The sequence below is a fragment of the Anser cygnoides genome, chromosome 9 (genome assembly GCF_040182565.1).
Source record: "Anser cygnoides isolate HZ-2024a breed goose chromosome 9, Taihu_goose_T2T_genome, whole genome shotgun sequence".
In the NCBI taxonomy this organism is placed as follows: domain Eukaryota; kingdom Metazoa; phylum Chordata; class Aves; order Anseriformes; family Anatidae; genus Anser; species Anser cygnoides.
The window spans coordinates 14,137,694-14,165,197 of NC_089881.1; the positions used below are offsets into that span (position 1 = coordinate 14,137,694).

Here is a 27,504-nt window from a genome sequence, read left to right on the forward strand (position 1 = left end):
CTTCTGCTGGGCTGGAATCGCGCTTTTTTACGGTGTTCAGGATGGCCTCAGATAAAACAGTCACCAGGGAGCCGCTGCAGACAGACCGGCGCTGAGCGAGCCTCTGCTGGCTGCGGCAGGGCTGGTGGTTACAGAGCTTGGGCTGCTCCTGCTGAGGCGCAGGCGTCAGTTTGGTGTCTGGTGCTGCCAGGCGGAGGAACAAGGGGGAAGCTCCCCCTCGGCAAGGACGGGCATGGCTGGGGAGCTCATGCATAGCTCATGCATGCAGCAGCAGTAATGCAACTCACGGCCCTGGCTCTATGGGGTAGCGTGAGTCAGAGCAGCGAAGGGATTACTCAAGGCCTAAAAGAAATAGAAAGCACAGTATTAATATCTGAGAATTACGTTAAATGGCTTGATAAGTAAATTATCCTCCCCATGTTACCTGCTGACAGCAGCAGCATCCCTGTCTCCTCCATCCAGAAATGCTCCTGAGTGGTGCCTAGGCTCAGTTTGTTCATGGACAAATTGCCTGGGAAATGAGGTGCAGCCCCACGTAGCACCTCGGGGCTGCTGGGCCGGGGCAGTTTTGGGGAGGGCACTGCACGGATGTGCAGCACGGCATGTCTCAGCTGGACACGAGCTCCTTGGTTTGGTGCGGCACGCACCCCCGGTTCTTTGGGGGCTCACTGGCTTGTGACCGCTGCACTTCGAAGCCAGGCTTCCTTGTGTACTTTTAGCGAAGTTCACACAATTCAGGTTTCTGGGCCAGGCACAATCTTTGATTCTGCGTTGCACTCAGCAGCTCTGCGAGGATGTAGCCTGTGGTTAAGTAAGGCGAGAGGCTGAAAGTGGTTCAATTTTGCAACAACAGCTGAGAACAAAGTACAGATTTTGCCATTTAAAACTGGGACAAAACAGGGCTGGAAGGCTTTTGTGGGTTAATTTTTTTCCCCCATTTTCTTTTTAACACCTAGTTGCCTTTTTTGAGCTGAATAAAATACCGTGTCCCTGACTGTTGACCCACGGTGGAACATTCCTATTGACATCCAAATGGCAAATCCAGGACAGGGCAGCAGCAGCCTGTGCCCACCAAGAACCCCCCGACGTGCCCAGGCAGCACAAGGCACGTGGCCAGGCGTTCATCTTCAAGGGGATGAGGAGGCTCCTCTGTCCACTGCTAGGGTTTTCTTCTTAACTTTTTCTACATCACAGGTCTGTGCCTGGGGTAGACAGGGGCTGCACCAAGGCAAACAGTAAATTCGAATTGAGCGTGGGCTCACGGGTCTGGAGCTGGCTCAGGGACTTGTGCTTTCTTCTACCCCGGGCTGATGTGCAGACCATCTGTGCCTCATGTGAAGAGGAGATACGGGTTAAACAGCTCCAGTCCTAGAATCGTTCAGGTTGGAAAAGACCTCTGAGATCACCTAGTTCAACCTTTAACCTAGTACTGAAGTCTACCACCGCTATACCATGCTACTAAGTTCTGCATCTACTGGTTTCTTGAAGAAACTCCAGGGATGGTGACTCAGCCACTTCCCTGGGCAGCCTATTGCAATGCCACACAAACCTTTCAGTAAATAAATTTCTCTTAATATCCAACCTAAACCTCCCCTGGTGCAACTTGAGGCCATTTCTCCTTGTTTTATCACTTGGTGCTTGGGAGAAGAGCCCAATCCCCACCTCGCTATAGCCTGCTTTAAGGTGATTGTACAGCACGATCAGGTCTCCCCTGAGCCTCCTTTTCTCTAGGCTGAACAACCCCGGTTCCCTCAGCTGCTCCTCGTAAGACCTGTTTTCTAGACCCCTCACCAATTCATCATCACTGCAACTGTTCTTGTGGCAACTCAGAGAACTGAGCTCTCCAGTGCTCTCCTTGCTTCGCACATCTCTTGCCTTGCCCCTGGGCACCCTGGCTGGCCTCTGCAGATGCCATCGCCACGGAGGTGCTGGCTCCTCCCCGGGTGCTGTGCCCCATCCAGCCCCCGGGCTGCATCCTCCACAGGACTGCAGGTGGCTTTTATGAGGAAAAGGCTGTGAAGGAGGCTGTGAAATGATGGGTCACCAGCATCTCCACTGTCCTCCTGCCGACCTGCAGGTGCTGCCCTGGGTACATGTTGTATGACAACAGCCTCCATTTATGCCCTTAGCCTAGCAAAACCTGCTTTATAATCGGACCCCAAAGCCCTCAGCACGTTGCCCCAGTGGGCAAATCGCCGCTTGCTGTTCCCTTGTGCAGCCCTGTCCTGCTTGCTTGTGTCCCAGGGGTAAGGCAAGCGTGACCACCGCCGTCCCAGCCTCCACGGCTGCCTCCCTTACGGGCAGCATACGGTCCGTATAGCAGTCTGAATTTTATATCGCCCCGAAGCCTCCGCTTGCAAACACGCAGGGCAGAAGACGCTGCAAGCCTCGTTGTGCAATTTTCAGTTGCAAGATGAAGAAAACAAGTTCTTCTTTTTAACAATTACCACACCGCTCCGTCAAGCCATTTCTCTGCCTCTGCGCTTCGGTTTCAGTTAGCAGCATTCCTCGGGGAGGGAGCGCACAACCTCGCTGCTGGTCACGGTGTTAGAGGCGGCGGCGAGAAGTTGCTTCAGTGCCGCAACGGCTGGAAGCAGCTGTGCCTGTCTCCCCTGGTGCTGTTCCCTCTGGCCCTCGTGCTCCAGGGCCAGGGGCTGCGGGGTCCATTGGAGGTCCCTGTGGGGTCCCTGGGGTGTCCCATCCAGCAGCGGGCTCTGCTCCGGTCCCTCCGCGCTTCCTTCGTTTGTTTTGCTGGAGCTGTCTGGGGGAAGCAGCGCGTTGTTGTGTCTTCGGCTGGGCGGCTATTTACAGCAGGAGAATGCCATTGTGGGGGAGGACAATGAGAAGCGAAATGCCTAAAATTCCCTGTCTGGGATGGGGTGCCTGCAGCGTGGAGGTGAGCACAGGCCGGTGGCTGCCCTAGTACTGCTGCAGGCAGGGGCAAGTTGCGGAGGCACAGGATGAGGCCTCCCCGGGGAGCAGCAGCAGCGCCTGCCACCTCCCCAGCACCCTGCGTGGCTCCTGGGTTGCTCGGGGAACCCAGATGAGCACCTGGGACATCTTAACTTGGTTTGAAGCAGGTATCAGAGGACTTTTTTCTGCCGTTCCCCCAGTTGCCGATGCTGGAGCCGAGGTGCTGGGCAGAGCAGGAGGAAACCCAGCACCACAGCGAGGGGCAGGGGAGCAGCGCGTCCCTGCGGCTGGGGACGGGCCGCAGCTGGCAGGGGAGGCGGGCGGCTGCGTTCGCATCTCGCGCTGCTGTTTCGGAATAGTTAGCAGGGAGATTGAAGACGTAATTATGATAATTAAGCTGAATCGCAATCTTCTTACAGGAGTTAGTGAATTATTTCTATCAACTTTCCATCCCAATTCCCTTAACCCTTTGCTGCCCAGAGGAGGAGGAGCCCTCGCAGACCTGGGCTGCCCACGCTGCATGCAGGCAGTCCTCGCCTTCCTCGACAGCGCTTGCTGAAGCAGCAGCAGTGGCAGCTCTTCCTCAGCACGAAACTGGGATGCGAGATACGGCACCTGAGGTGCTGCCAGGGACAGGGAGCCAGAGCAAGCGGGGAAACTGGAGGGCAGCATGCGTGCTGCCTGTGGGGCTGGGGGAGGCAGAGCCCAGCTGCAGGCAGCGCTGGCTGGAGAGGGCAGAGCGATGCAGAGCAGGGGCTGTGCCAGGGCTGGATTCAGGCAGCAGGAGGGCTCGCGGGTCCCTCCCAGCTCCTGAAGGTTCCCCTGCAGCCTGGAGGGAGCTGGAGCTGAGCTGCTCTGGGGCCTGGCGAAGGGCTGGGACTGTGGCCTGCTCTGCTCCCCCCGTAGCCAGAGCTCCAGGCAAGCACGATGCCTCCTGTCCCCCAGGGCTGAGGTGTCCCTGCCACCGTGACGTTTGGAGCCGGGGTGAGCCCAGAGCTCAGCACCATGGGATTCAAGCCCCGCTCTGAGCACAGCACAGAGGATTACTGTCCCCCAGCAGCAGCAGCTTCGGCACCATCGCTCCCCAGGGGCGCTGTCAGCTGCAATTAATGTCACCGCGTAGCTTGCTCACGCATCCCAGCAGACTGCCTGCAACTCCACGGTGCCATGGGAAGAGCCACGACTCCTGTCCTCGCGTCCCCTGGGACAGCAGGCAGCCCGCACCGGAGCGGGGACGTGATGCAGAGCGTGTCACCCCTCTGTGCGGGGAGGTGGCAGGGCTGGCAGCAGGGGGCAGGACACCAGATGTCCCCACTTCGGAGCAGGGAGCACAGGAGGAGCTGCACAACCCCGCTGCTGGGGGCAGCTCCCCGGGGTAGAGCTGACATCACGGAGAGGTGAGGACACGCTGGGGCATGGGGACAGGTCCATGACGTGCCACGCACCGCATGATGTGCCAGCACCGGGACAGGGCCGTGGGATGGAGCTGAAGGGCTGAGCACAGAGAGCATCTCCCAGGTCAGGAAAAGCATTTTGCGGCCTTTCTCCTGCCCTCAGCAGCAGCGCAGAGCACCATCCGGCTCGTGACCAGGGCCAGATCCTGGTGGGTGCTGGGCAGTGCAGCCCAGAGCCTCACAGCCCCTTGCAGGGGCTCAGCACCTCGCAGAGCTGCAGCGGCAGGCTGAGGGCAGGATGGGGCCCGTGCCCTTCCTTATGTAACCGTTTTCCTGGTGTTTTCGCAGCGCGCAGAGCTCCCACCGGCGAGGGGGATGTCATGTTTTTCCGAGCGCGTAACTCGGATCTCCCGCTGGCTTGTAGCAACACCCAGCCCGCCCCCCCACAGCTCGCCCACCTCGCAGGGCACGAACCAAGCTGCGGCCCCTTCCCGTCCCCCTGCGAGCCCGAGGTGTCACCTTCAGATGAACTGACCCGGCCTGGACCCTGGCCCCACGCTGTCCCTGCCCTCGCATTCCTGTCCCCGAACATCATCCCCCCGGCAGGGCAGCGGGGCGGTGAGGGGCAGCGCTCTCACAGCACGCAGGCTCAGCATCAGCCGGGGGCTGGGGCTGCCTTGCGAATGCTGGGCTTCATCCTGGCTGCAGGACAATCGTCAGGAGAGGCAGGTTTTTCCCCATCGACGGCTGGGTTTGGCGTTTTTTCCCCACTAAGTAATGGTGGGTTTGGTGTAATGGTCGAGAATTAGGCAATGGGCAGTGCTGGTGGCTTGAGGATGAGTGAGAGCGCTGGGGCAGGTCAGATGCTGTGCTCCAGCACAGCGCTGTGCAGGAAATCCTGCCTCCTTCCCGCTGCCCCTGGGGACTCGAGGTGTGAGCTGAGGGTGGCTCACAGCTGGAGCTGGGCTCGGTGCAGGGTGCTGATGGTGTGCTGCAGAAGACATTAGGTTTTCACCGCTGGCCTGGGGACGTGCAGCCGGACATTGCAGCTGGGAGCCCAAAGCAGCCCCGCCGGCAGCAATTCCTGCGGCATCGCCGCTGGCCAGGCACACGGGGTGTTTCCTGGACAGGTGTGACATTGAACTGAAAGGCACCAACGCTGAGCCTGAAGCAGTACCCGAGTCTGTGCTAAAAGTCACTTTGCCACCTGGCTCACGCCACCCGGCCGCTGGCTAGTTTTTCTGGTTGTAAATGATATTTTTTCCTGTCGGGGATGAGGAAGGCCTAAGGACTGGAGAAGCGCATGCTAAGGGCAGAGAAAAGCAAGAGGCTGCACGTGGGATCCCGCAAACACTTGCACATTTGTGCAGCTCTCCTCAGCTCCATCCCTACGTGCAGGAGCAGGACACCAGCAGACACATGGAGTCCACAAGCGGCACTGGCAGCAAGTGCTCTTTTTCCCTTAATCTCTTGGTGTTCTGCCTGGGAGAACGGCGTGCTCTGATTAGCCATAACGCGTTTGGCAAAGCTCAGGCCTCTGGTGAGGGTGACTTGCCAAAGCACCAGCCCAGCGTGCCATCTCCTAGCCCGCAGCTGCCCCCTGTGTCGCACACACCACACCTTTCCAGCGTGCCCGTCCAGCAGGACCATGGCCTTTCCTGCTGTTGTACCTGCCGCGGGTGCTGGCTGGCCAGCTCATCGCGCTGTCTGCGAGGCCAGGGCTGTGCGGAGCTCGGTGCTAAACCCCCCTGGGCTGCCCGACAGGCAGGGCACGGCTCGCCTTCCCCTGGCTGCTGTGCCCGTGGGCAGGGGGGTGATTTATGCCAGCAAGGCTGGACTGGCAGTTTGGCAAACCTCTATTCCGACACTGGACTTCTCCCCGCATGGCCCAAACGTACCGGCAGAGCATTTAGGCTGCTTTTTCTCTCCTTTGCGGGGATGTCCTTGGGAAATGGGTGCTGGGCCGGGGTGGCTGGCTCCTGGGGAGCAGAGCTGCCGAGGCTGCCATGCTTTCTTGCAGCCCACACGCTGCAGCTGCGTCAGGGGCTGATTCACCCTCGCCAGCTGCGGAGCTGAGCTAGCGCTGACGGAGGGAGCCTGATCCGCAGGGGAATGCAAGGCTCCGCCGGGAGCGGGGAGCGGCCTCGGCAGGGGCTGCGTGTCCCGCGGAGCCCTTCCCAAAGCCCTGTGCCGGGAGCACGGGCGTTCTCCCAGGGCTGCCTCCTGCCAGCAAGCTCTGCAGCCCGGCAAGATGCTGCTTGTCTCAAAGGGAAACCATCGGCAGCTTCACCTGGACCTAGTACAGAGAGGGTCTCTCTCCTCACCCGAGGGAGATGCTCCTTCAGACTTGCTGCGCAGAAAATATAATGACCTTTTTCTTTTTCTCACATGCACTTGTTGGGGTTTGCAGGCCTGTGCTTGCTGCTAGGGCAGGGCAGGGCAGTTGAGCACACACGGACAGCCTCGCACGCTAGCTCTGCGTGAGTTTTTTCAATGGTTCCAGTGCGAAAATATCACAAAGGGATTTGGACTCTACATTTGCAGCTAATGAGCTGTGCTGGCCTCTTCCTCCCAAGGAAACTGCACGGTAGCCCGGCTAATGGCTCCGAGGGGAAATGCTTCAGGCCCTGCTTGCAGCTCCCGCTGCTCGGGGAATTCTGCTTGCGGCGATGGCATGCGATAAAATCGCTTCCTTACTTTTGCAGACATGATGGCTCTCCTGGAGAAGGGAAAGGCATTGACTGAGCTAATGCCATTAACCGCCTCTAAGCACACACGGAGGATGTAAAAGCAAACACCGCCGGGTCACTCAGCGGCTGGCGCGAGCTCGGAACAGCCCGTGACACTCCGGGCTTGCCCGGCTCTGCTCGCGCCGCTGCGCTTGAGTGACCTGCTCCCTGCGCTCCGCGACACACGGGCTGTGACAGCGGGGTCAGGCACCACTTCCAGCACCCTGAAGGTCCCCCCTGAAGGGCGAGCAGCTCAGAATGGGGGAAAACAGTGCAGGACTTTCCCTGCTGCGTTTCACCCCCACCACCTCCAAAAGGTGCTCAGCCCTCTCCCCGGGATCCCCGTCTGCGCGGGCAGCCCCGCCGTGCCTCCCTCCTTACGCTGACTCACGGCGAGGCGATTGTACAAGCTCCTCGCTGGTGCGGCGGCAGATTTTGCAATGTTTTAATGAGGTATTTACAGCTTCGGCGGCTGGCTCCTTGCACAAGGAGTCCGGGCTGGCCCCGGCAGCTGACGGACTCAGGAATGGCTGGGCCATGGGGTGACATTCCTGCACCTTGCCTGATTGCAGCACGGGGGAAAACATGGAGACATCAGAAATGCCAGATTAATTATCTCTTAATTGATACCTCCACTTGGGGACAAATGAAACCGGAACATCCCTACTGCCCTGGGAGCCTGCCACTTGCAAACAGATTTAGAGCTAAAAATACCACGGCAGTCCTGTGGCTAATCAACTTCACTGCTCACCCCAGCTGAGGTTATGAAATTGGCTCGGGCTGGCAGCGCAAGCAGCGAGGGTCCAGCGGTGGCTGTGTGCTGCAGCACCCAGCTGCAAACCTCACGGCAGCCCCAGAGTGCATGGCTGGGCCAGGGGCTGCTTACCCACGCACCATCACCCCACGCACCATCACCCCACGCACCATCACCCCACGCACCAGTCCCGTCCCACTCCCACCTACTGGAGCACCCAGCATCATCCCGGCCCTGCTGCAGCGGCGAGCCCAGCAGGGCACAGCCCAGGTGCTGCGGTTGAAGGCAGCCCCGGTGATTATAATAATTAGCAGTGATAGAAGAGCTACGATCCAGCAGCAGACACGAGGCCTCGCGCACGTTCCCGTCCCTGTTGGCAGGGGCAATCCCATCCCCGTGTCTCAGAAAAGACCTTAAGCACCCCGTACAACGTGTCTCGAGGGAGCTAACCCCCCCGACTCCTTCCAGGAACGCACACAAACGAGGACAAATCGCCACAGCGACCCCGGTTCTTTTAAATTATCGTCATCTTTATTTTCTTCACGTATGTGCAAACAGAGGAGATCGCGATGGTGGTGTTCTTAAAAATAACCCAATGTATTTGCATACATTTCCCTATGTACAGGTGAACAGCCACAAGTAGAGTTTTCTTTTGCACAGCAAAAGATCTAGAGCATTGAGACCGGGACGGGACCGGGGCCCAAAAAAAAAAGGGTCTAAATTAAAAATAATAATAAAAAAAATTCACAACAGTGCAAACCTCTCGGACACGACAGCACGATGGAGTGACTTTAATGTAGAAAACGGCGCCCCCCGCCCCCCCCCCCCCCTCGGATGTGAGATTTCTGACTGTAAACAAGGCGCAACACCTCCCTCCCTCCCTCCCTCCCTCCCCGGGGAAAGCTATTCCAGGAATTTGGCAGATCTTCAAGGGCTGAGCCGGAGGTAAACAGCCCGCAGCCACCTCCCGTCCTCGGGCCGCGGCAGCCCCCGGCCCCCGGTCCCGGGACGCGGCGGCGCCGCAGGGATCCGCTGCGCTCCCGGAGGGGCCCCGGGGAGACGCGGGGGGACCCGGTGCGCTCCCGGAGGGGCCCCGGGGGGGATCCGCAGCGGCCATGCACACCCGAGGGGGGGCCGCGCGGTGCCGCCGGAGGGGTCCCGGTGCTCCCCGGTGCAGCCACGGGCTCCGGCAGGGGGACGCCGTGCGCTGGCCGCGGAGGGGACCCGGTGCTCCCGGGGGGGCTCGGGGGCACCCCGGCGTCCCGGGGGCGGCCCGGCGGAGCCCCGCGCTCCCGGCAGGGGCCGTGCGCTGCCGGGGGGGCCGCCGGTGCCCCGGGCCGAGCCGTGCGCCCCCGGCGCCGCCGTGCGCTCAGCCGCTCTCCGGGTCGCCGGGGGGCGACTGCTCGGCGCCGTTGCAGGCCGGGGCGGCGCCGTCGGGGCCGTTGCTCTCCAGGGAGGACTCGCTGCCCGTGCTCTCCCCGGAGAGCAGCCGCCGGACGCGGAGGTCGGCGCGCAGCGAGCGCAGGTCGTTGCCCAGGCTGAGCTCGCCCAGGTCGCGCAGGAGCTGGCCCAGCTCCGGGGCCTCGCCGCGGCCGGCGCCGGAGCGCAGCAGCTCGCCCTCGGGCTCGCCCAGCGCCTCCAGGATGTCCTCGCAGTCCTCGCAGTGCATGGCCCGCTCCTCCTGCTCCTCGCCCAGCAGGTCCTCGGTGATGGAGCCCAGCTTGGGCGCGCTGCGGCTCCGCTCCACCGGCGGCTTGTAGCAGCACTGCCCGTTGAGCAGCTTGCGCAGCGGCACCAGCGGGATGCTCTGCTCGCCCACCAGCTGCTGCTGCTGGTGCCGCGCGTCGTCCCGCTTCTTCAGGCGGCGGAACTCGGCCAGCGCCGTGGCCGAGGTCTGGTAGAGCAGCAGGGCCATGGCCTTCGCCTTCTCGGGCTTGGAGACCAGCACGGCGTGGCAGCGCAGCATCACCGCCTTGTGCTTCAGCTCGTGGCGGTAGATCCAGGCGAAGACGCGCGGCAGGCGCGGGTCGGCCACGCAGTAGGTGACGCGGTGCAGCAGGTAGAGGTGGCCGGGCCGCCGCAGCCCCTTGTCCTCGGCGTGGGCCATGCGGATGCCCTGCGCGCTGATGGTCAGCTTCATCTTGGTGCCCTGCCGGCCGGCCTCGCTCTTGCTCCAGATCTTGCAGACGGCCAGGTCGGTGCAGCCCTCGCCCTTGGACTGGATGGTGGTGGCGTTGCCCAGGTAGAGCACGGTGTACGTGGGATCCTCGCTGGTCACGCGGAATTTCCGCCGCTTGGAGCGGAACATGCTGCCCACGCGGTGCAGGGCGCTCTCGGGGCACGCTCGAGCCAGCGAGGTGAGCGCCGAGTAGTGCACGCTCACCGCGTAGCCCTTGGCCTTGCCCTGCCGCCTCGCCTCGCCGGCGCCCAGCTCCACCTTGCTCCGCTTCCAGGGCAGCATCGCCCCGCCGAGCCTCGGCTACGCGCCGCGCCGCCGGCTCGGGCCGAGGGGGCTCATGCCACGGCGGGGGCGGCCGGGCTGCCCGCCCGCCTCACATCCTCGCGGGACCGCGGCCGGAGATATAGGGCGGGCGCCGGCGCTCCGCGGGCGCGGAGAGGGGAGGCCCCGCGCACCGAGGGCGGAGCGCCCGCTGCCCGCGGCCCGCGGAGCCGCCGCCGCCGCCGCTCCGCTCCGCTCCGCTCTGCGCCGCCGCCGCTGCTCTGCGGCCCCGGCCCCGGCCCCGGCACCGCCACCGAGGGGCGGGCAGGGGGCGGTGTCAGCCCCGCAGCGCCGCCCCGCAGCGCCCCGGCCCCGCCGCCGGGCAGCGCGGAGCCGCAGGGCAGCGGGGGGCTGCGGCGAGGGGAGCCCCCCCCCCCCCCCGGTGCAGCAGGGAGACCAGAAGCTTCCTGCAGCTTTCTGCTACGGGCGCTCGGGCACGTTCCCCTAACGGAGAGCTTCAGAAAGGCGGCCCCCGGCTGCTCGCCGCAGCTCCCCGCAGCGCTGTCCTGCCCTCTGGGCAGCGAGTCCCGAGCCGCTTTCTCGGGGTGTCCAGAAGTGCTCGACGGAACGGCAGCGAATACTTATTAATGCGGTAAAACAGGCAAAAGTGCGCTTAAATCGCCTGGCAAACCGTTTGCAGAGTTTGGATGGATTAGAACAAATTGTCGTTATTATTATTGCGTTGTGCCACCTAGCAGACTGCCCGGGAACTGCAGGTAACCGCAGCGGCCGGGGCCCGACTGCTCGGAGCCCGGCTGCCCCCGGCTGCTGCACCCCGAAACCAGCCCCGCACCGGGGGCAGCGCTGCAGACGCGGTCCCCAGGGGCCCAGCCCGGGCTGGCGGCGGGGACCCATGACCGCATCTGTTTCCAGAGGCGCTGCTGGGTGTGTGTCTGCAACACACGGCGTTTCCTGTCTCTGGCGGGTCTAGCGCAGCACTTTTGCAGCGCTAGAAAGCCTGTGGCTGGCTCTGGAAAGTGCAGGCTTCATTTTTCGTCCTGGGCATAAAGCCCTGCACCCTCTGAAATGCTGTAATGGGCTCAGCACACATACGTGGGGTGGCACTTCCATCCCGTGCTGCCTTCTTGGGGTGCAGGTTTCGGTGTCGCCCCTCACGGAGCCCGACGGGTGCCGCAGCCGGGGAGCAGCACCCAGCGCAGCTGCCTATGGGCCAGCCGAAAGTGCAGCTGCAGGGAAGGCGCCTTGTGGTTTAAACCCTGCCCAAGGATGGAAATTGTCTCAGCTCGGCTCCTAACTGTACTTTCTCACCGTTTGGTGTGCCAGATCATTGCAGCCTTCCATGCTTCGTTAGTGGGCCTGATTAGCATCAGGACCGTCTCTGTCTGCTTCGGTTCGGGGCTGACCCCTCCTAGCCCCAAGCTGGGGGCTGTGTTGCGGTGTTTCCAGCCCAAGGCTGGGTGGTGCTGCTGCTGGGTGTCTGCATGAAGTCTGGCAGCACAGAGAGGCTCAGTTATGTCTGAGACACCAGCCCTAAGCGTGGGGATGCTCCCGTGGATGTCTGCGTTTCATTGCCAGGAGGGGAACCTGAGGCACAGCACGGCAGCGGCCAGCCCTGCAGGGCCGGGACAAGCACAAGGCTCCCTGCGAGGACGGCAGGACCCGAGCTCTGCAGGGCATGCACGCCGGGGGCTTATCTACACAGCCCTGTAGCCTGGGGGGGAGCAAAGCAGCCAGCTCTCCATTTACGTTACACACCAGCAGCTACCGAGCATCACCTGCCTCTGTGCGCCCGCCCGGCGAGCTTTTCCACGGCGTGGGAAAGTCTGGCAGATACAATCTCTCCCGAGCAGCCCGGCCTTCCCTGCTCGCAGCCTGCGCTGCAGCGCTGTGCCTGGCCCTTGGCAGCGCTCCCCCTTCCTGCCCTGCTCCACCCTCCTCCTCCTCGCTCTGCGGGATGAGGCCCAGGGCTGCACCCCACTGCCGGCTGTGGGCTCGGGGTGTGCTGCCCACCACCCCTGCTGGGGAACGTGCTGCCTGCCCCGCTGGTGCTTCCCGGATGGGTGACACCCTGTGGGGAGCAGCCCCAGCACCGGGGTGGGTTTTGTACCCTGCAGCCGGAGCTGGCAGAGGTCTGCATGGCTGGGGAGGGCAGCGGGAAGAGGATGCCGCTTCTGCCCGAGCAGCCTGCCGATGGGGGAAAGTGGATGTGATGAGGCCGAAATAATTCATGGGGTTGTATCAATTTTGTCAGCATGTGAACACACCCTAGATAGCAGCAGATCTCATCTTGCTGCAGCAGCCGAAGTGACACAGTCAAAGTGAAACGTTTCAAACCGGCATTTCAGTATTTTCCAAAACAAAGCATTTTAGAGGCTCTGTAATTGTGATAAGTGTCGGAGCTTCAACCCTTTGTTCCCAAGTGGGACAGAGGAAACGTTGAAATGTCAGGATTTCCCATGAAAATGAAAGCCTGAGCAGAGCCCAGGCTCCACAGGGCAGGACGGGCGCTGTGTCCCCTGCCCCAGCGCTGCTCCTCCAGCTCTTGCCTGCTGCGCGGTGCTGGGGCAGCCCGAGATGGGCTGGGCAGCGGGTGGTGTGAGGCACACCCCTGCTCTCAAGGAAAAGGGTCATTAATGGCCTTTAATTGACACCTCCTGCTACCCTGCGTGGGTGCCATAGGGCATCAGCGCCCCATCCTGATGGGCCAGGACTTGGAAGGAGCAATGCCAGGAGGGTGTGAGGAGCGTGGGGTGCCCACGCGGTGACGGCCCCGGCTCCCCCTCGGCACACCGAGAGATGCTGCCGGCACAGCTCGGGGTGCCGCAGCCTGGGTGCCAGGGATGTGCCTCTGGGCAGGGCAGCTGAGGCCACGGCGGTCGCGGCACACCTCCGCCACCGCGGTTGTTTTTCAGACACCGAGGGCGGGCACACCCCGCTTCCTGCACAGGCGGCCCCGGCGCTTCCTGCGCCCGCTGCTATAATTAGAAGGGCAGCAGGGGGCCAAGCCCCCAGGAGGTGCTCACGGACCGTGCCAAGCACCCGACCTCCTGCTGTGCCAGCAGCCGAGGGGCAGAGGTGGCGTTGGGGCGGTGTCCTCTGCCCGATGTCCCAGTGCCACGAGGGCAGCCCCTGCCCGTGGAGAGGGGAGCGGGCAGCCATGGGGCAGCGGGGCTGAGCCCGGGTCGAGCCAGTGCATGGGAAGCTGGAGAAATCCCCTTCCTGCTCCGATGCACGTGGCCCTGCCTGATTAACCTTCCCCCACCCCAACAGGCAGGAAGGTGATTTTATCTTCGTGTGGCTGGTGGAATAAGTGGAGTCTGAAAAACTTGCCGGAGGGCACCAGCAGGGTTGGTGCCTTTCCAGGGCTCAGCCTGCTCCTGGAGAGGAGTGAGCCCACTCCCAAAAGACCAGGCTCCCCCTCTTCCTGGGGATCCCAGGCGGAGGATGGATGCAGCCTGCCCTGTGGCATGTCGTGGTGGCCCTTCTGCCAGGCCCAGGGCTCCTTTGGCACCTCTGTCCCACGTGTGAGGACAGCCTGGCGCTGCTGCTGGCTCTGCGTACCACTTTGTCCCCTCCCTGGCCAGCCCCGTCCCAACTGCTCTCCAGACCGTGGGTGAATACACGGTGCCCTCCTGCACGGCGGGAGCCCTGCTGCTCTTCAGGCCCATCTCCCTGCCGTGCTGACACGTGTCTGACTGCAGCTGCAAACAAGGGGACTCAGGCAGATGTAACTTTGCACAGAGCAGAACGGTCTGCGTGTCCTTTCAGGGGTGCCTTGGGGGGTAGGGGGGGGTTCTTAGTATATCTGCTTGTCAGGCTTGAGCCGGTAATACCGCTGAATCAAGCATTGTGAAACTGCATGAATAATGAATAGCCATCACATGAATATTTCAGAGACACAGTCCTGAGATCTCCCAGTGCTGCCTTAAAGGAAAATGGAGGAAAAGTTGTCCAGAAAGAACAATGTTTCCTCTAGGCAAAATGCACTGGCACTGCTGGCTTTTGAAAATGGGCTGCTGCTACTAAATAATTCTCCGGATTTGCATGAAAAACTGGAGCAATGGTTTCGCTCCAAGGCAGAAGAAGTTGGGAGGGAAGCCAGCCTTTTTGGCACAAGCAGATGATTACCCCGCAGTGGAAGAGGAGCAGACTTCTCCTTTGTCTATCCAGAGTTTTTTGTGAGAAGTCCCACCAGCTGTGGCTGCCCTCCAGCCAGCCAGGCGCTCTGTGAACATGGTGCAGAGGAGCTTGGTGAGCCCCTGGTGGTGCAGCCAAGCGGGGCTCCGCTTCTGGAGGCCTCGTGCCCATCTCCTCCGTGCTGTCCCGAGCTCTCAGCCCCTAATGTATGTGCATGGGTACCGAGGCCACCTCTACGCAGCTCCTGCGTCTTCTCCTAGAAGACATTTACTCTTCCTCAGTAAATGTCTTCTAGGAGAAGCATATTGCCAGGTGAGGTACAACCAGAAGAAACCCATCTGGCTCGGGTCGGCGCAGCACAGTGACGGGTGGGCTGGGGGACGCTGCAGTTAAAAATAGGGAATTAAGGACCTAGCTGAGACTTGGATGTCTCTGTCACTTGGGTCACCTAGTCTGTGTCTCCCTCAGCACTGCTCTGCTCAGAGTAACCCTTGCTAATGCACACTGCCGAAGGCTTCAGGTGGGTGTGTGGAAGAAGGCTGGATGAAAGCCGGAGTTGTTGGCTTGGCCCTCTGCAAAGCTTGCCGCGGGTCCTTGGCATCCCCTGAGGCACCAGGGCCGCCGTGTGCCCTGCGTGGGGTGGTTTTGGGGGAAAAAACGAGGGGAAAGAGGCTTCCGAGGGGGCTGCGGGCATCTCACCGAGGCCCTCTTCCTTTGCACACAGGGACGGCCGGCGGGGCAGGGCAGCGAGCAGCGGCCGCGGGGCCGGGCCGGGCACACGGCGGGGACAAGGGGGACCCGGGGGGGGGACAAGGGGGGCCCAGGGCGGCCACAGGGCACCGCCCGGAACCTTTCCTCCCCGGAACGCCGCAGCGGGGCCGCGGCGGAGCGGCGGCTGCGGGGACCTCCGGTTCCTGGGGCGGCCGGTTCCGGGCGGGCCGCATGGGGAGGAAGCGGGGCGCGGGGCTGGGCCGCTGCCTGCAGCGGGGCGCGGGGCGCCGCGGGGCCGCCTCATGGGTAGGGCGGCGGGGCCGGGGCGGGGGGACCGGCTCCGTATGGCGGGGGGGGGACGGGTCGGTCCGGGCTGACGGCTTTTGCCTCTTGTCCCGTCCCGGCAGCGGCACGCCAGCGAGGTGGGCGACGAGGCTGGCCCCGAGCAGCGGTCGGCGGTGGAGCAGAGCCCGCTGGAGGAGTTCCTGGCCACGGCCGAGCTGGCCGGCACCCGCTTCGTGGCCGGTGAGGGGCTGGCGGCGGGCTGGGGGGTCCCGCGGCTGGGGCTGTGGGTGCGGGCTGGGGAAGGGGTCCTGGGGCAGAGGGGGTGGGCAGCGGGGGTGCTGCCAGCCGCACCCAGGCTCTGTGTGACTGCCTCTGTCTCTCCCTCCCGTCCCTCAGAGCGGCTGAACATCCAGTTCGTGTCAGCCCAGACCCGCACCGGCCTCCTCACGGCCCAGGAGGCCCAGCACGTCCGGCAGCTGCATGAGGAGAACCGGCAGTTCCTGCGCATCCCGCGGAGGTGGGTGCTGCCAGGCCGGGACGGGGTCCTGCTGCGGTGGGGGGCTCGGGTGTCATCGTCCGTCAGCCTGGGGATGGGACGCTGCTTCATCACTGCCCCGGTTTGGGGGATGCCGTGACCTCCCCTTCACAAACCTGTGCTAGTGCGCAGGTGCCTGCCTGCCATGCGGGTGCTGCCAGCCCCAGCACGTCTATCCTGGTTACATGGGTTTTCTGCTCAAAGCTGGGCATTGCTGGAGCTGGTGCATCGAGGCTGCAGGCTGTCCCCACCCAGCAAACCTTTCCTGAGCTCTCTGCATGGTGGACAGAGAGATGAATCCCCTGCCTTAAACACCTTGTAATTCTTAGTTGCATTTGTTGCAGGCCATATTGGGATAGGACAACCAGTGCAGAGGACTTGAAGCAAGCTGAGAGAGAGAGCTTTCTCAAATGGAGGCGACAGCTTGCCCAGTGAGTATGCACTTGTGTGTGTGTGGTATATAGCTGGTCAGATTTGGAGCTGCAGGAAGAGGTGGGTTGTATTTATCATTGTTGGACATCTAAAATTAACCTCTTCTCAGTGGCTCCTTGTACTTGTTCTAGAAGGTTGTACATCCCAGTCACAGTACAGACACACCTTTGTGGTGAGCTCCACGTAGTTCTACTGTGCGTGCACAGTCTTGTACTGCTTACAGCCAAAATTCTTGCAGTGCTTACCCATAGCTGCTGTTCCTCAATCTCCAAACTGTGTTATCTGGTTTATTAAAAGTACTGCATTCAGCCTTGCCCCTGTGATTCCCTAATGTTCACGACGGAGCGTGTTGCGCTCTTGACTTTGGAGTGATGAATGTCATCTAAGAGCAGCAGTGCTGCCCTGAGAGTATGGTGCTGCCAGCTCTGTCTACAGCAGATTGTGCTGGTCCTGTGCTGCCTCTGCTGGCCTGGCGAGTTAGGTTGTATCTGCATGCACACAGTGAGCCTGCTTTGCCCTGAGCAAAGTCGCTCAGGCTCTGCTAATAGTGAGTTAAAGATTGTATAGAGCTATTTCAGGTATTGTCCTGAAATACGTTATTTTCTCAAGGTGATACTTGGTTGAGTAATAACTGCTGGCATTTGGAATAACTTCCCAGGTTTGTTACTGCAGCTCTGAAATTTCACGGAAAGTCTTTTGATGAGTTCTTGCCCTTTTCATTATTTAGCATTTCCCTGTTGGTACAGTCAGGAGCCGTTGTGTTCCTGTTGAATCAGTGCCACTGACATGACTTTACCTGGGTGCCTCATCTATTTGCAAAACTAGCAGAAACAGTACCTGCATTTGAGTCTGATTTTGATAGCTCTCTCTGTAACTAAAGTCTCATGGGCCTAAGGAAGAGCCAGTGGCGTGCTTTTTGCCTGACGTGGGCCAAATGTGATGTCTTTACTCTATTTTACCATAGCCTTGAGGAAGAAAAAAAGTTAATTCTAACCCCATTTGAACGGAACTTGGAGTTTTGGCGTCAACTTTGGAGAGTCATTGAAAGAAGGTAAAAAAAATAAATTACTGCCTGCTTTTTAAAAGTAATGTTTAATGTTTTTTCCTGAATTGAAGCTTTTGAGCCATGTATCAAGTGTCTCAGCACTGGAAAAGCAATTACAGTAAGTAATGTTCTGTTATCAGCACTGAAGAGATTTTGTTTTGAAGCGATCAAAAGGTGACGTCAGGAAGAGCAGCTGATAGTGCACACTAGCTCTCAGCATGGCAATTCTGCAGATAGTTCACTGTGAATCTCCAGTGATTCTTCAGATGCTGCTGCTTGTGGCTTCTTCCAGTAACTCTGTGTGGGAGGCATCTTTTAAGAATGTTTCTTTGAGGTCTTATGCCAAGATTAACCCTTGCCCCTATCTCTTAACCACACAGTTGTATCCTGACTTCCAGGGGTGGGAGAGAAGGGAGAAAAACGAAGTAGCATTTGGAAAGAAAGAGCCTCTTGGTCTTTGGCTTCTTGTCATGCAGAGAAATTGCAGCAGTGCACAAAAGACAGCAGCCTGTCATATCACAGAAATGCTTTGTTTGCTCTGCAGAGCTGTAATACAATAGGAGTGCTATTTCCTAAGTTAATCTGACTGGGGCATTTAATTTCAGTAGTAATTAATTTTGAGCATCTCTTCTGATTTTCTTAAAATTGAAAAATACTTCATCAGTGAGGTCATGGTGAGCTGATCCTTTCACAGAAGTGTCTTTGTGCTGGGCGCTACCAGGGCTTTGAGTCTGTGAGGGCTGGGTCAGGAGCATCTGCTACGGCATATCGTGATGTGCCCTGTAAGTGTGTGTTTTGAGGCTGGAATGTGTTATTAATGCTTTTCGGCTCTTGTTGTAGCTCCTTATTTCAGGTAGGGCGAGTATACTGTCTTAGAACCTAGTGGGAAAGTCATCCAGTCCCTTCCTTTGCCAGTTAGATTTGATTCATTGTCAGCCTTTTCTCATCACTGTTTCAAGCTAGTTCCCAGCAGTGTCATTCAATAACTTTTCTGTTATCCTATCGCAGTACATGGTGTCATTTGTCTTTCAAATTGATCTTTGAATTTCTGTAAATGTTCAGTACTTTGTACCCATGTGACTTATGTGATGACTTCCTTGGGGTTTCTTATTTATTTATTTTTAAGCAACTGCCTTGTGAGACTTGAAATTCCTCCGTTCAACCTGTAGTGTTCTGAAGCTGTCTGGAGCTAACAGAAATCAACAAATAGAATCATCAAACAAATAAAATCAGCATCTGCTAACCAGTATTTTAAATCATGTAACTGGAGAAGTTCTAGTGGAAGATGATGTAGTTATATTTTCCTACCCTTTTGAAAAAAGAAACATGAATGCTCATATCTGAAGCCATTGCATTTAATTTGCACGTAGAACTGATGAGTCTTTGTCATGTACGTGGTGGCAACCTGGTGGCTGGATTTCTTAAAAGCAGACTTACAAGGCCTTTCTTACTTGGAGGAACAACATGTTTTATTGATGTGTAAGACTCTTCTTCCACTGTTCTACGCTTTATGTGATGCAAAGAGTACAAAAGAAATTTCAAAGATACCTGACAGCAAATGCTCAGTATCTGCAGGTCATTTGTGGGAGATTGTACATCTTCCCCCATGCAAAGGGGACAACAGTGTTCTGGAATATCTTACTGTGTAGGAAAACCACCTCTTCTTCTTTGTAGAACATTGCTGTAGTTTGGGGCTGAGGACAGACAGAGACAAAGCTATGTTACCACAGTTCTCAGTAACATTCTAAGTGATAGAATACCTGTAGTCTTGTTTTTGCCTGCCGACCATTTCCAAAGGGTAGATGGCCAAACATGCATACCTGCTTTCCCCTTGCTTATTGTGCAGGAGAATTAGCTGAGTAAGACAGGCAGAAGTATTGCACAGCAATGCTGCCTTGTGGCATAAATGTGGCTCTCTTAGGGCATGTGGAATGCTAAGGTGCTTTGTTAATTCAGTGAAGGTACGTAATAGGATAATACAAATAAAATAGGTAAAATTCATTAAAAAAACAAAAGTGAGTAAAGTGTTGTTGCTTTTTTGTGGCAGTGTAAGAAGGAATATTTCATGGGGCTTCTTTTTATTTATTGCAGTGACATTGTAGTCCAGATTGTGGATGCTCGAAACCCCCTTCTGTTTAGATGCCAAGATCTGGTAAGTAAACTACCTTCTTGACTGCTTTCATTTTTATTTCTGAGAGTGTATTCACGTGATTTATTTTCTTTTAGTACATTAAGCCACATATCTTGAAGCTGTTCAGCTGTTGTGTTTAACTGGATACCTTACTATTCAAGAATTCTGGCATTACATTATTCTTAAGTGCTTTTTGATGTTTCACGCAAAACATAGTTGATTTAGAGACAGTTCTGCTGGCGTTATATTGCAGATATGTTTCTGCTCCTCACTGTGCTCTGGAAGTGTCCACACTTAACTATCCATTTTTATTCCATCATGCAGCGCAGTCAGTGCATTCATCATTGCATTGCGTCAATGCAATATGAAATAGCTCAAACGGTCGGTCTTAGGAGTTCTTGCTGTGAGTTGCTGGTTAATGTCTTGCCATCAATCTAAGCAGACAAGATGTTTGCACGCGTGGCCAGAAACAACCTGTATTGCGGTGGTTGCATGCTCCCATTTGTGCCTGTAGCTGTCTGCTCAGCAGCAGATCTATCTAGCCCAAGGGATGGTAAGCTTAGCTACACTCGCATGGGGCTGGATGTGACAACTCGCCTTGCTGCTTTTATATCGCCTTGTGGGAGGAGTCCAGACCAGAGTAAGAACTACTTTTTTCTCTTATTTTCTTCAGGAAAGTTATGTTAAGGAAGTCAGCAGTGACAAGGAGAACATGATCCTTATAAACAAAGCGGATTTGCTGAGTGAAGAGCAGCGGGCTGCTTGGGCACAGTTCTTTGAAAAAGAGGGCATAAAAGTGGTGTTCTGGTCAGCTTTGGCAGAGTGCAGACGGCTATCTGGAGAAGAAAAGGTACTGTAAATGACCAGTTCAAACTGGGTGTGTGCTGGCTGCCTCTGTAACTTTTTTTGCTGTTACGCTTGTGATATACCTGAGTTCCTTTCTAGGAAAGAAAGGCAGAGTCTTTGTCTCATGGAAGGATTTCTCTATGGACCTGTGTGGTTATAACACAGCATTTTAATAACTGATTCAGAGACAAAAGTGAGGAAAGTAAAATGGTGAATGAAGCGGTACGCCTTTCAGTCACTGTTCATAGCGCTTGCAATTTCCAAGTTAATGAAACGGTAAAGAATATTGAAGTAGAATGTGAATTTGTTCCTTGAGCTTACTGATGAGTAGCTACAGAAACAGTCCTTGTATATCTGTCCGTAAACAATAACTCAGGTGAGCTGGAATCCTTTCCAAGAGGGATGCTGTGAGGGACGTGGTTATCTATACAGAGGATTTTTCTCTCCTGCTGAGCGGTGGTGTTTCTTTGAGAACCTAAAGTAACTGAGAAACCTTTCTTGCTCAGTGGAACAAAACGTGTTGCTGCCTCAAGTTATATGTTATCAATAAATTCCACTTTCAGGGTTTGCTAGGCTCATCTGTTAGAGCCATTGCCATTCAGCTATGGAATATCCATTATCTTCTTTCAAAAATATGTAGTTTGTTCAGCTGGTTCACAGTTCTTGGATAAAATGTTTTTACAGATTGATGTAAAATGTGTTGGCCCTCTTGTCTTTTTTTGAAAAAAAGGTCAAAAATACTACCCTTATAAGAAAGGTCTTTATGTTTAAATGTGAACTGCTTGCGGGGAAGAAATGTAACGGTTTAGACTAAAACTGAGACAGCTAGAAATTACTGTATTGTTATATTTAGATACGAAACAGAACGTTTTTGTGTTCTGGACATTTGGAAATTTTTTCATTCCTATTACTAGGAACATTTGACAAATTAAAAAAATATATATATTTGCTGGGCTCTGCTGCTGCTAGGTGTAAGGATGAAATGTGAGCATGTGCACGTTCACAATTGTGGTCCTGGAGAGAGAAACCTCTAATACCTTCACAATGAAGCTAACAATACGACCAGGAATATTTTTTTTCAGTCTCCTAAAGTGGGTTAGCTTTTTCTAAATCTTTCTTAAGACCCCTAAAAAAACACCCTGTGAGACATTAGGAGTGGATTGTCAGTTCTTGTGATCTGGATAATGAAAAGATAGTCAATGGCACTGCAAGAAATACAGTAAAGTGCAAGACTGTTGGTACCATCTTTAAATTTCACCTATGAAAAACTGTTCACACAGGAACTAGGTACTGAAGATGTAGCGGAGGACCTGAGTGATTCTGAGGAGGAAAGCTCCAGTCCAGAAGAAGATGACACAGCAGACAATAGTGTAGAAAGCACATCCACAGGCAGTGCTTTGCAAAGCCAAGTTCTGGTTAGTGATGATGACACTAGCGACGAATATGAAGACTGTGAAGATGATGAAGAGGATGCCTGGCAAACGTGTTCTGAAGATGAAGGTGGGGACAAAGTGAATGGTATTGCCCCAAAGAGGATAGAAAGAACTGATGGTACTGCAGTGCAACATGTGCAGGAGCAGAACCGGAACATCAGGAACTTCAGCCATCTGGTACAGAGAAATGAACTGCTGGAGATCTTCAAAACCATGCACAATAGACCAAGGGTGAAGGATGGGGAAGTAAATGTTGGACTGGTGAGTTGGACCTTGTGCTTAAAATGGAACTTGCTAAATCTAAGTTTTAATTCCATACACCTCCCATGGGAAACGTTCATCCTGCAGCCTGGCTTTGTGTAAGGATAAAAAACTAGCAAGCGCAAATCACTAAGGGTTTTGTGGAAATATTAATTCTAAAGTGTTGGAACTCAGTATTTACTGCTGACCTGATTTTTCAATACTACTTATTAAAGTGCTGTTGTCAGAGCTCTGCTGATATTCTGGCATGACCCTGCCTAATATCCTTGTTACCATTCTACTTTATCTAGGTGGGTTACCCTAACGTAGGCAAGAGTTCAACCATCAACACAATCCTTGGAAATAAGAAGGTGTCAGTGTCTGCTACACCAGGACGTACGAAACACTTTCAGGTATTGTTGACGAAGAGCTTTGCTTTATTTATTTTGTTCCCTGGTAGAAGAGAACTTCCTCATGAAATAGCTGCAGCTATGTGGGCTCTCTGAGAGCTGTCTGCCAACCTGAACTCTGCCCAGCAGCATTTACGTTGGAGAGAGTGTGCTCAATGTATATCATTTTGAAACTTTAGTCCTTGCTTCCAAACTCTTGTTATGCATTGAGAATCTTTCAAGAGGGATGCTGTGCAGTGGAATATTTTTCCCATGTCTTAATTTAATCTAGGTAGCTTGGCCCTTCTTTTTTCAACTCTGGCCTTGAGGAGAGAACCTTTGAAAATTAAGTGCTCCTCTGAGTAGCTGAAGGTCGTGCTTCAAACCAACCTTCTTGTCCACAGTCATTGCTATGAATAAGTCTAGTTATGCTGTCTCTTTCATGTTGATCAAGTTCATAATTTTGAGTTGGCAGCTCCAGAGCTACAGTGAACATTGTGGCGTTTGTACTTCTGCAGCCTCCTGCCTATTTCAAAAGGTCCAACAGACCTGAAAGATTTCTGGAGCGCTTTCTCCTGACAGGCAGTGATGCAACAGATGAGAGAGCTGAAGATCTTGCTGCCCCCATCTGGACACCTTATTTATGAACCCTGGAAGTGTTGCTGTCTTTGACATTTTTTTTTTTTTTTAATTCACTGGCTGGGGCCAGCAGGGCAGATATCTGTGTTAGTAACATTTTGTCTTATTCTCATTTGCATCTCTATTTCATCAGTGCATTTGATCTCTTGTTCCTTTTTCCTCCATGGACACTGTCTCGCCTTGGTGACCTCCTTGGTTATTTATTGTGTAGACCTTGTATGTGGAGCCTGGCCTGTGCCTCTGTGACTGTCCTGGTCTGGTGATGCCATCTTTCATCTCCACCAAAGCAGAGATGATTTGCTCTGGAATTCTGCCTATAGACCAGATGAGGGACCATGTCCCCCCCATTTCTTTAATATCCTTTGCATGGGGTTTGTGAGGGTGGCTGCAAGTGTTGGATCTGGAATATGGGATGTAGCATGTTCCAGCCCTGCTAGGCATTTGTGTGGTCATACTTTGAGAGCGTACAGGATAAGACAGCCCTGCTGGGTTTGTTGTTCCCTGTCTCATTTCAAGTCTATCCTGTTAGCAGACTTGCATTGTTTTTCTGACAACAACAAAAAAATTTTTTGTGTTGTGACAAAGTCCAAAACCATTTCTAACATGTGCGCTTGGAGTGACATGGGCAAGATTACTTGTGTAGCTGAAAATCACAAGGTGGTTTCCTTCACTAGCTTACGTTTGCCAGCATATCCCACGAAACATTTTGGAAGCAACCTATGGAATAAGTATCATAAGGCCAAGGGAAGATGAGGATCCAGATAGAAAGCCAACAGCTGAGGAGCTGCTAACAGCATACGGACGTAAGTGATGATACCTTTAAAACCTTTTCTATGTGCCTGGTCCTGAACATGGCCTTAGGAGATCAGATGTAGTGTTTTTATTAAGGAGGTTCATGAAATGTCCTGCCAGTCTGCGTAGTACACTGCTGTATCCTTGAAGCTACCAGTTGTTCTGTGGCACTCTCATCCTTATTGATACCTCCCATCAACTGTGTCTTGAATTAGGCTGTGAAGAATGCAGTGAAGGTTTATCTCCCTTGTCTGATTCTTTGATGCAGTTAATCTTTGGTTTTAAAAAGAAATTTAAAAAACAAAAGGTTTTCTGGTGGTAGGGAGATGTCAGCTCACATCATTCTTGTCAGGTTAGGATGCTTCTGCATTTCTTCTGCAGTCAGAAGAATTCCCCTTTCCTCCATGCTTTCCCCAACGGAAGCCTCTTTCTGAGGGAGTGGGTTTTTTTTTTTTTTGTTTTGTTTTGTTTTTAAGGAAAGATATAAATGTGCAGTTAGGCAGACGAGAAGAATGTGTTAATTCTCTTGTACTGACATGGAATGTACTTCTGATTTGTCTTCCAGATATGAGAGGCTTTATGACAGCCCATGGACAGCCAGACCAGCCAAGATCAGCTAGATATGTGTTAAAAGACTATGTCAATGTAAGTTCTTTCTACATCTGGGTTTTCTTTCCTGATAAGAGGTGAACTGAAGGTTTCACTGGAGCATGAAGAACAACAATAAAGCGAATTCTTTTTCTTTGGATAAAATCGCTGTACATTAAAATACTCCTTAAATTACACTATTTTTATGTTTTAAATAAATGGAATCATCATCTCTCTAAAAGAGGCAGCAGGTATTCTGGAATTAAAACCATTTTGTTTAGTTGGGTCAATATTTGGCACAAAGGACTGCCGTTCTGAGTGTTGTAGTATTACATGCTTCTACAGCACCTCTTGGCAACATATCGCTGAGTATTTCTTAATAGGATGTTCCAGTACTCCTCTGAGAGTTTTGTACTGCATTGTTTGAAGCTGAATGTTGCATCTGAGAGTGATGTTTTGAAGTGGGACGGTGCTTTAACTTAAGAGTTGAAGCAGGGTTTTGCCTGGGAAGAGAGACCAGGTGTACTGATAGTCTGCTAGTGTGAGGCCCTGATCTTCTGGGGGCCTTTCTTAGCTTTGGAGTTGTTCTTTTTCCTCTCTGGGGGTCTCTCTAACGTTTTTTTGATAACAACTCAACACCGCTGTTTTCACAGGGGAAGCTGTTATATTGCCATCCACCTCCTGGCATTGACCCAAACGATTTTCAGCACCAGCATCAAAGATGCCCAGACAGCAGAACTGTCCAGGCCAGCAGACAGGTGAAGCCTGAGAAGAATACCAAAGCAAAACAAATTGAAAACGTGGTGGACAAAGCATTTTTCCACCAGGTAATTCTGGGGGAAATTTTAAAGGAATTTTTACAGCGGCACTGGTGTGTCATAGTTACTGGAAAAAATAGCTTCGAGGGTGGAGGGCTGCTGGGTTGAGTTAATGGTGTTAGAAGCTATGAGATCTGCACCTAATTTCTACCCAGGAGCTCTGTGTTCTTTTTATTATCTCATAAGTCACTGGGAATGTCGTAGGTGACTGAAAGATAAGCTAATAAGGAGCACATAAGTTGATTTTAAACTGTCAGCAGGGTGACCCTTGTCATTATGAGCCTAACATCAATCTTGAGCAAACAGGAGAATGACTGGAAAGAAAGACAAAGGAAAAAGGTGGTATGACAGCAACCGACCAGGAGTGTGGTTTGGGACTGACAGGTCCTTCAAACTAGCTTTACTTCTTGAGATCACATATTTAGAGGGGGCTATAATAACCATCTTTAAGACAATTGGTTTAGTACTGTGAGGTTATTTTGATTCAGAACTTAAAATAAGAAGAAAAGAATAGAACATAGAAACTGATTTGAAATCTAGTTGAGAAGTCTCAAAATGAAGTGGAAAATGAGAATTTCTCTTAACTTATATGCTTCTTGTTAGGTCCCACAGGGATCTATTTTGCCCCTAAACTACTGAAAAGAAATATTAATGACTTGTAGTGAAATGTCAGATGCATAACTGATGAAGTCTGCACACCTGACAGAGATCAGAATGGAGTGTTTAGCAGTGAAGTAAATGTGTCACAGCGTGATCCATTCAGCTTGAGTAGCTGGGTATGAACAGTATTTGTTTCAGCACAGCTAAAGATAGTCATGTATTTTGAAACCAAGAACTCAGACCCTTTTCAAAAACAGCAAGCTGTTTCAGAGAGCTATGACCTGAAAAGAATTTTTGGGATTACCAGACTCTTCCTCTGGCTGCCCAAAGTGCTGGCACGTCTGGCTGTGAGCCCCAGCAGTGCTACCCACACTCCAGACTCAAGCAAGTTATTTTAGGTTCTGGCTTTCACAGACGCCAGATTTGTTTGCAGAGACAATGTGTTGTGTGCAAAGCAGAGACTGTGAGAATCAGTCCTAGCGCCACAGCTAATGTCTGTCGAAGTTCAGTGTCTTGTAAACACTCTGCCTCTGCTTGCAGTGGTGAGCACTGAGGACCTGGCTCAGTGAGGCACGGCTGCAGGCAGAACTGGAAAGTACTGGCAGACTTTACTCAGCTGCACAGCTTGACCTTTCCTGCAGCTCTGGAGCTGGGGACTGAGCATGTCTTGTAGAGTTTGAGCTTGCCTGTGTCTGGTTTTATTAACATGTCACAGTTCCTTGTGATTCAATATCTTCTCATCAGTCACTGATCGCTATGTCTTCCTTTCCAGGAGAATGTTCGTGCCCTGATGAAAGGCGTCCGGGCTACAATGGGGTACCGGCCTGGCAGTGGCCTCGTGTCTGTGCCTACAGCCAATTCTGGGAATGTGGTGGGAAAGCCCTGGAAAAAACACGGGAACAGGAACAAGAAGGAGAAAGTTCGCAGGATCACTAAGCATCTGGAGGCTTAGCTGTGCCACTGGTATCTGGCTTTCCCAAGGCAGGGTCTGCACTGTCCTGAAGGCATGAACTAAGTGGGCATCACTAGCTCACCTGCGAGCTCTGTGCTGGTTGGCCTTGATAAGAATGGGCTCTGATACTCAGAGCTCATCCTTTCTGAGAACAAAAGAGACCTGGCCATTCGTGTTATCTGGAAGTCAGCCCGGACATTTGACTGCTGCTGAGAAGTCCTTTCAGTGGTAGAAGATAGGTGCAGAAGTGTTTTTTCCTTCCACAAAGGATGTATTTTGTAACTGTTGGGATCAAAGCTAGCCCTGTAAAACTGACAAAAATCTTTAAACAGTTGAATCTTAATGAGTGATGTTTATTACACTGAGACACTATTGTTCATCTCCCGTTTTTGTAAGCTTGTTTGTTGATTTGACAGAATACTTCAGTGTGTTGAAAAATTACTTGAAAAGAATCTTTATTGCCTTCTTCCTTTTCTGCTCTGTGAGCCCTATTCTGTGAAATCCTGCACTGAAACCACTTCCTATCTCCCAGCCTAAGGCAGAGCAGAGCACGGAATGCCATGCGAGGAAAATGCTACTTCTGTGTCCTTCACACTGAGCTGTTATCAGTTGTGTTCCTGTGTGACTTCCCACTGGTATTTTAAAACATCAATTCCACGTGGCTGGCAAAAAAAAAATGG

At 54.2% G+C, this 27,504-nt stretch overlaps 2 protein-coding genes across 2 annotated transcripts; one reads left to right on the top strand and one right to left on the bottom strand.

Moving 5' to 3' along the window:
* Positions 1-8,299: 8,299 nt before the first annotated feature.
* FAM43A (family with sequence similarity 43 member A) lies at positions 8,300-10,467 on the bottom strand. Its single transcript, XM_013186104.3, has one exon. It carries the CDS (start codon positions 10,249-10,251, stop codon positions 9,160-9,162), a length of 1,092 nt encoding a protein of 363 aa, XP_013041558.2. The 5' UTR covers positions 10,252-10,467; the 3' UTR covers positions 8,300-9,159.
* A 4,781-nt stretch (positions 10,468-15,248) lies between these two features.
* LSG1 (large 60S subunit nuclear export GTPase 1) lies at positions 15,249-27,276 on the top strand. Its single transcript, XM_067002039.1, has 14 exons — positions 15,249-15,405; positions 15,507-15,624; positions 15,781-15,901; positions 16,264-16,350; positions 17,316-17,402; positions 19,488-19,548; positions 20,201-20,377; positions 21,654-22,067; positions 22,358-22,459; positions 23,286-23,429; positions 23,754-23,877; positions 24,432-24,511; positions 25,108-25,281; positions 26,645-27,276. The coding sequence occupies exons 1-14, from the start codon at positions 15,331-15,333 to the stop codon at positions 26,822-26,824; spliced, it is 1,944 nt and encodes a 647-aa protein (XP_066858140.1). The 5' UTR covers positions 15,249-15,330; the 3' UTR covers positions 26,825-27,276.
* The last annotated feature ends 228 nt before the right edge of the window (positions 27,277-27,504 follow it).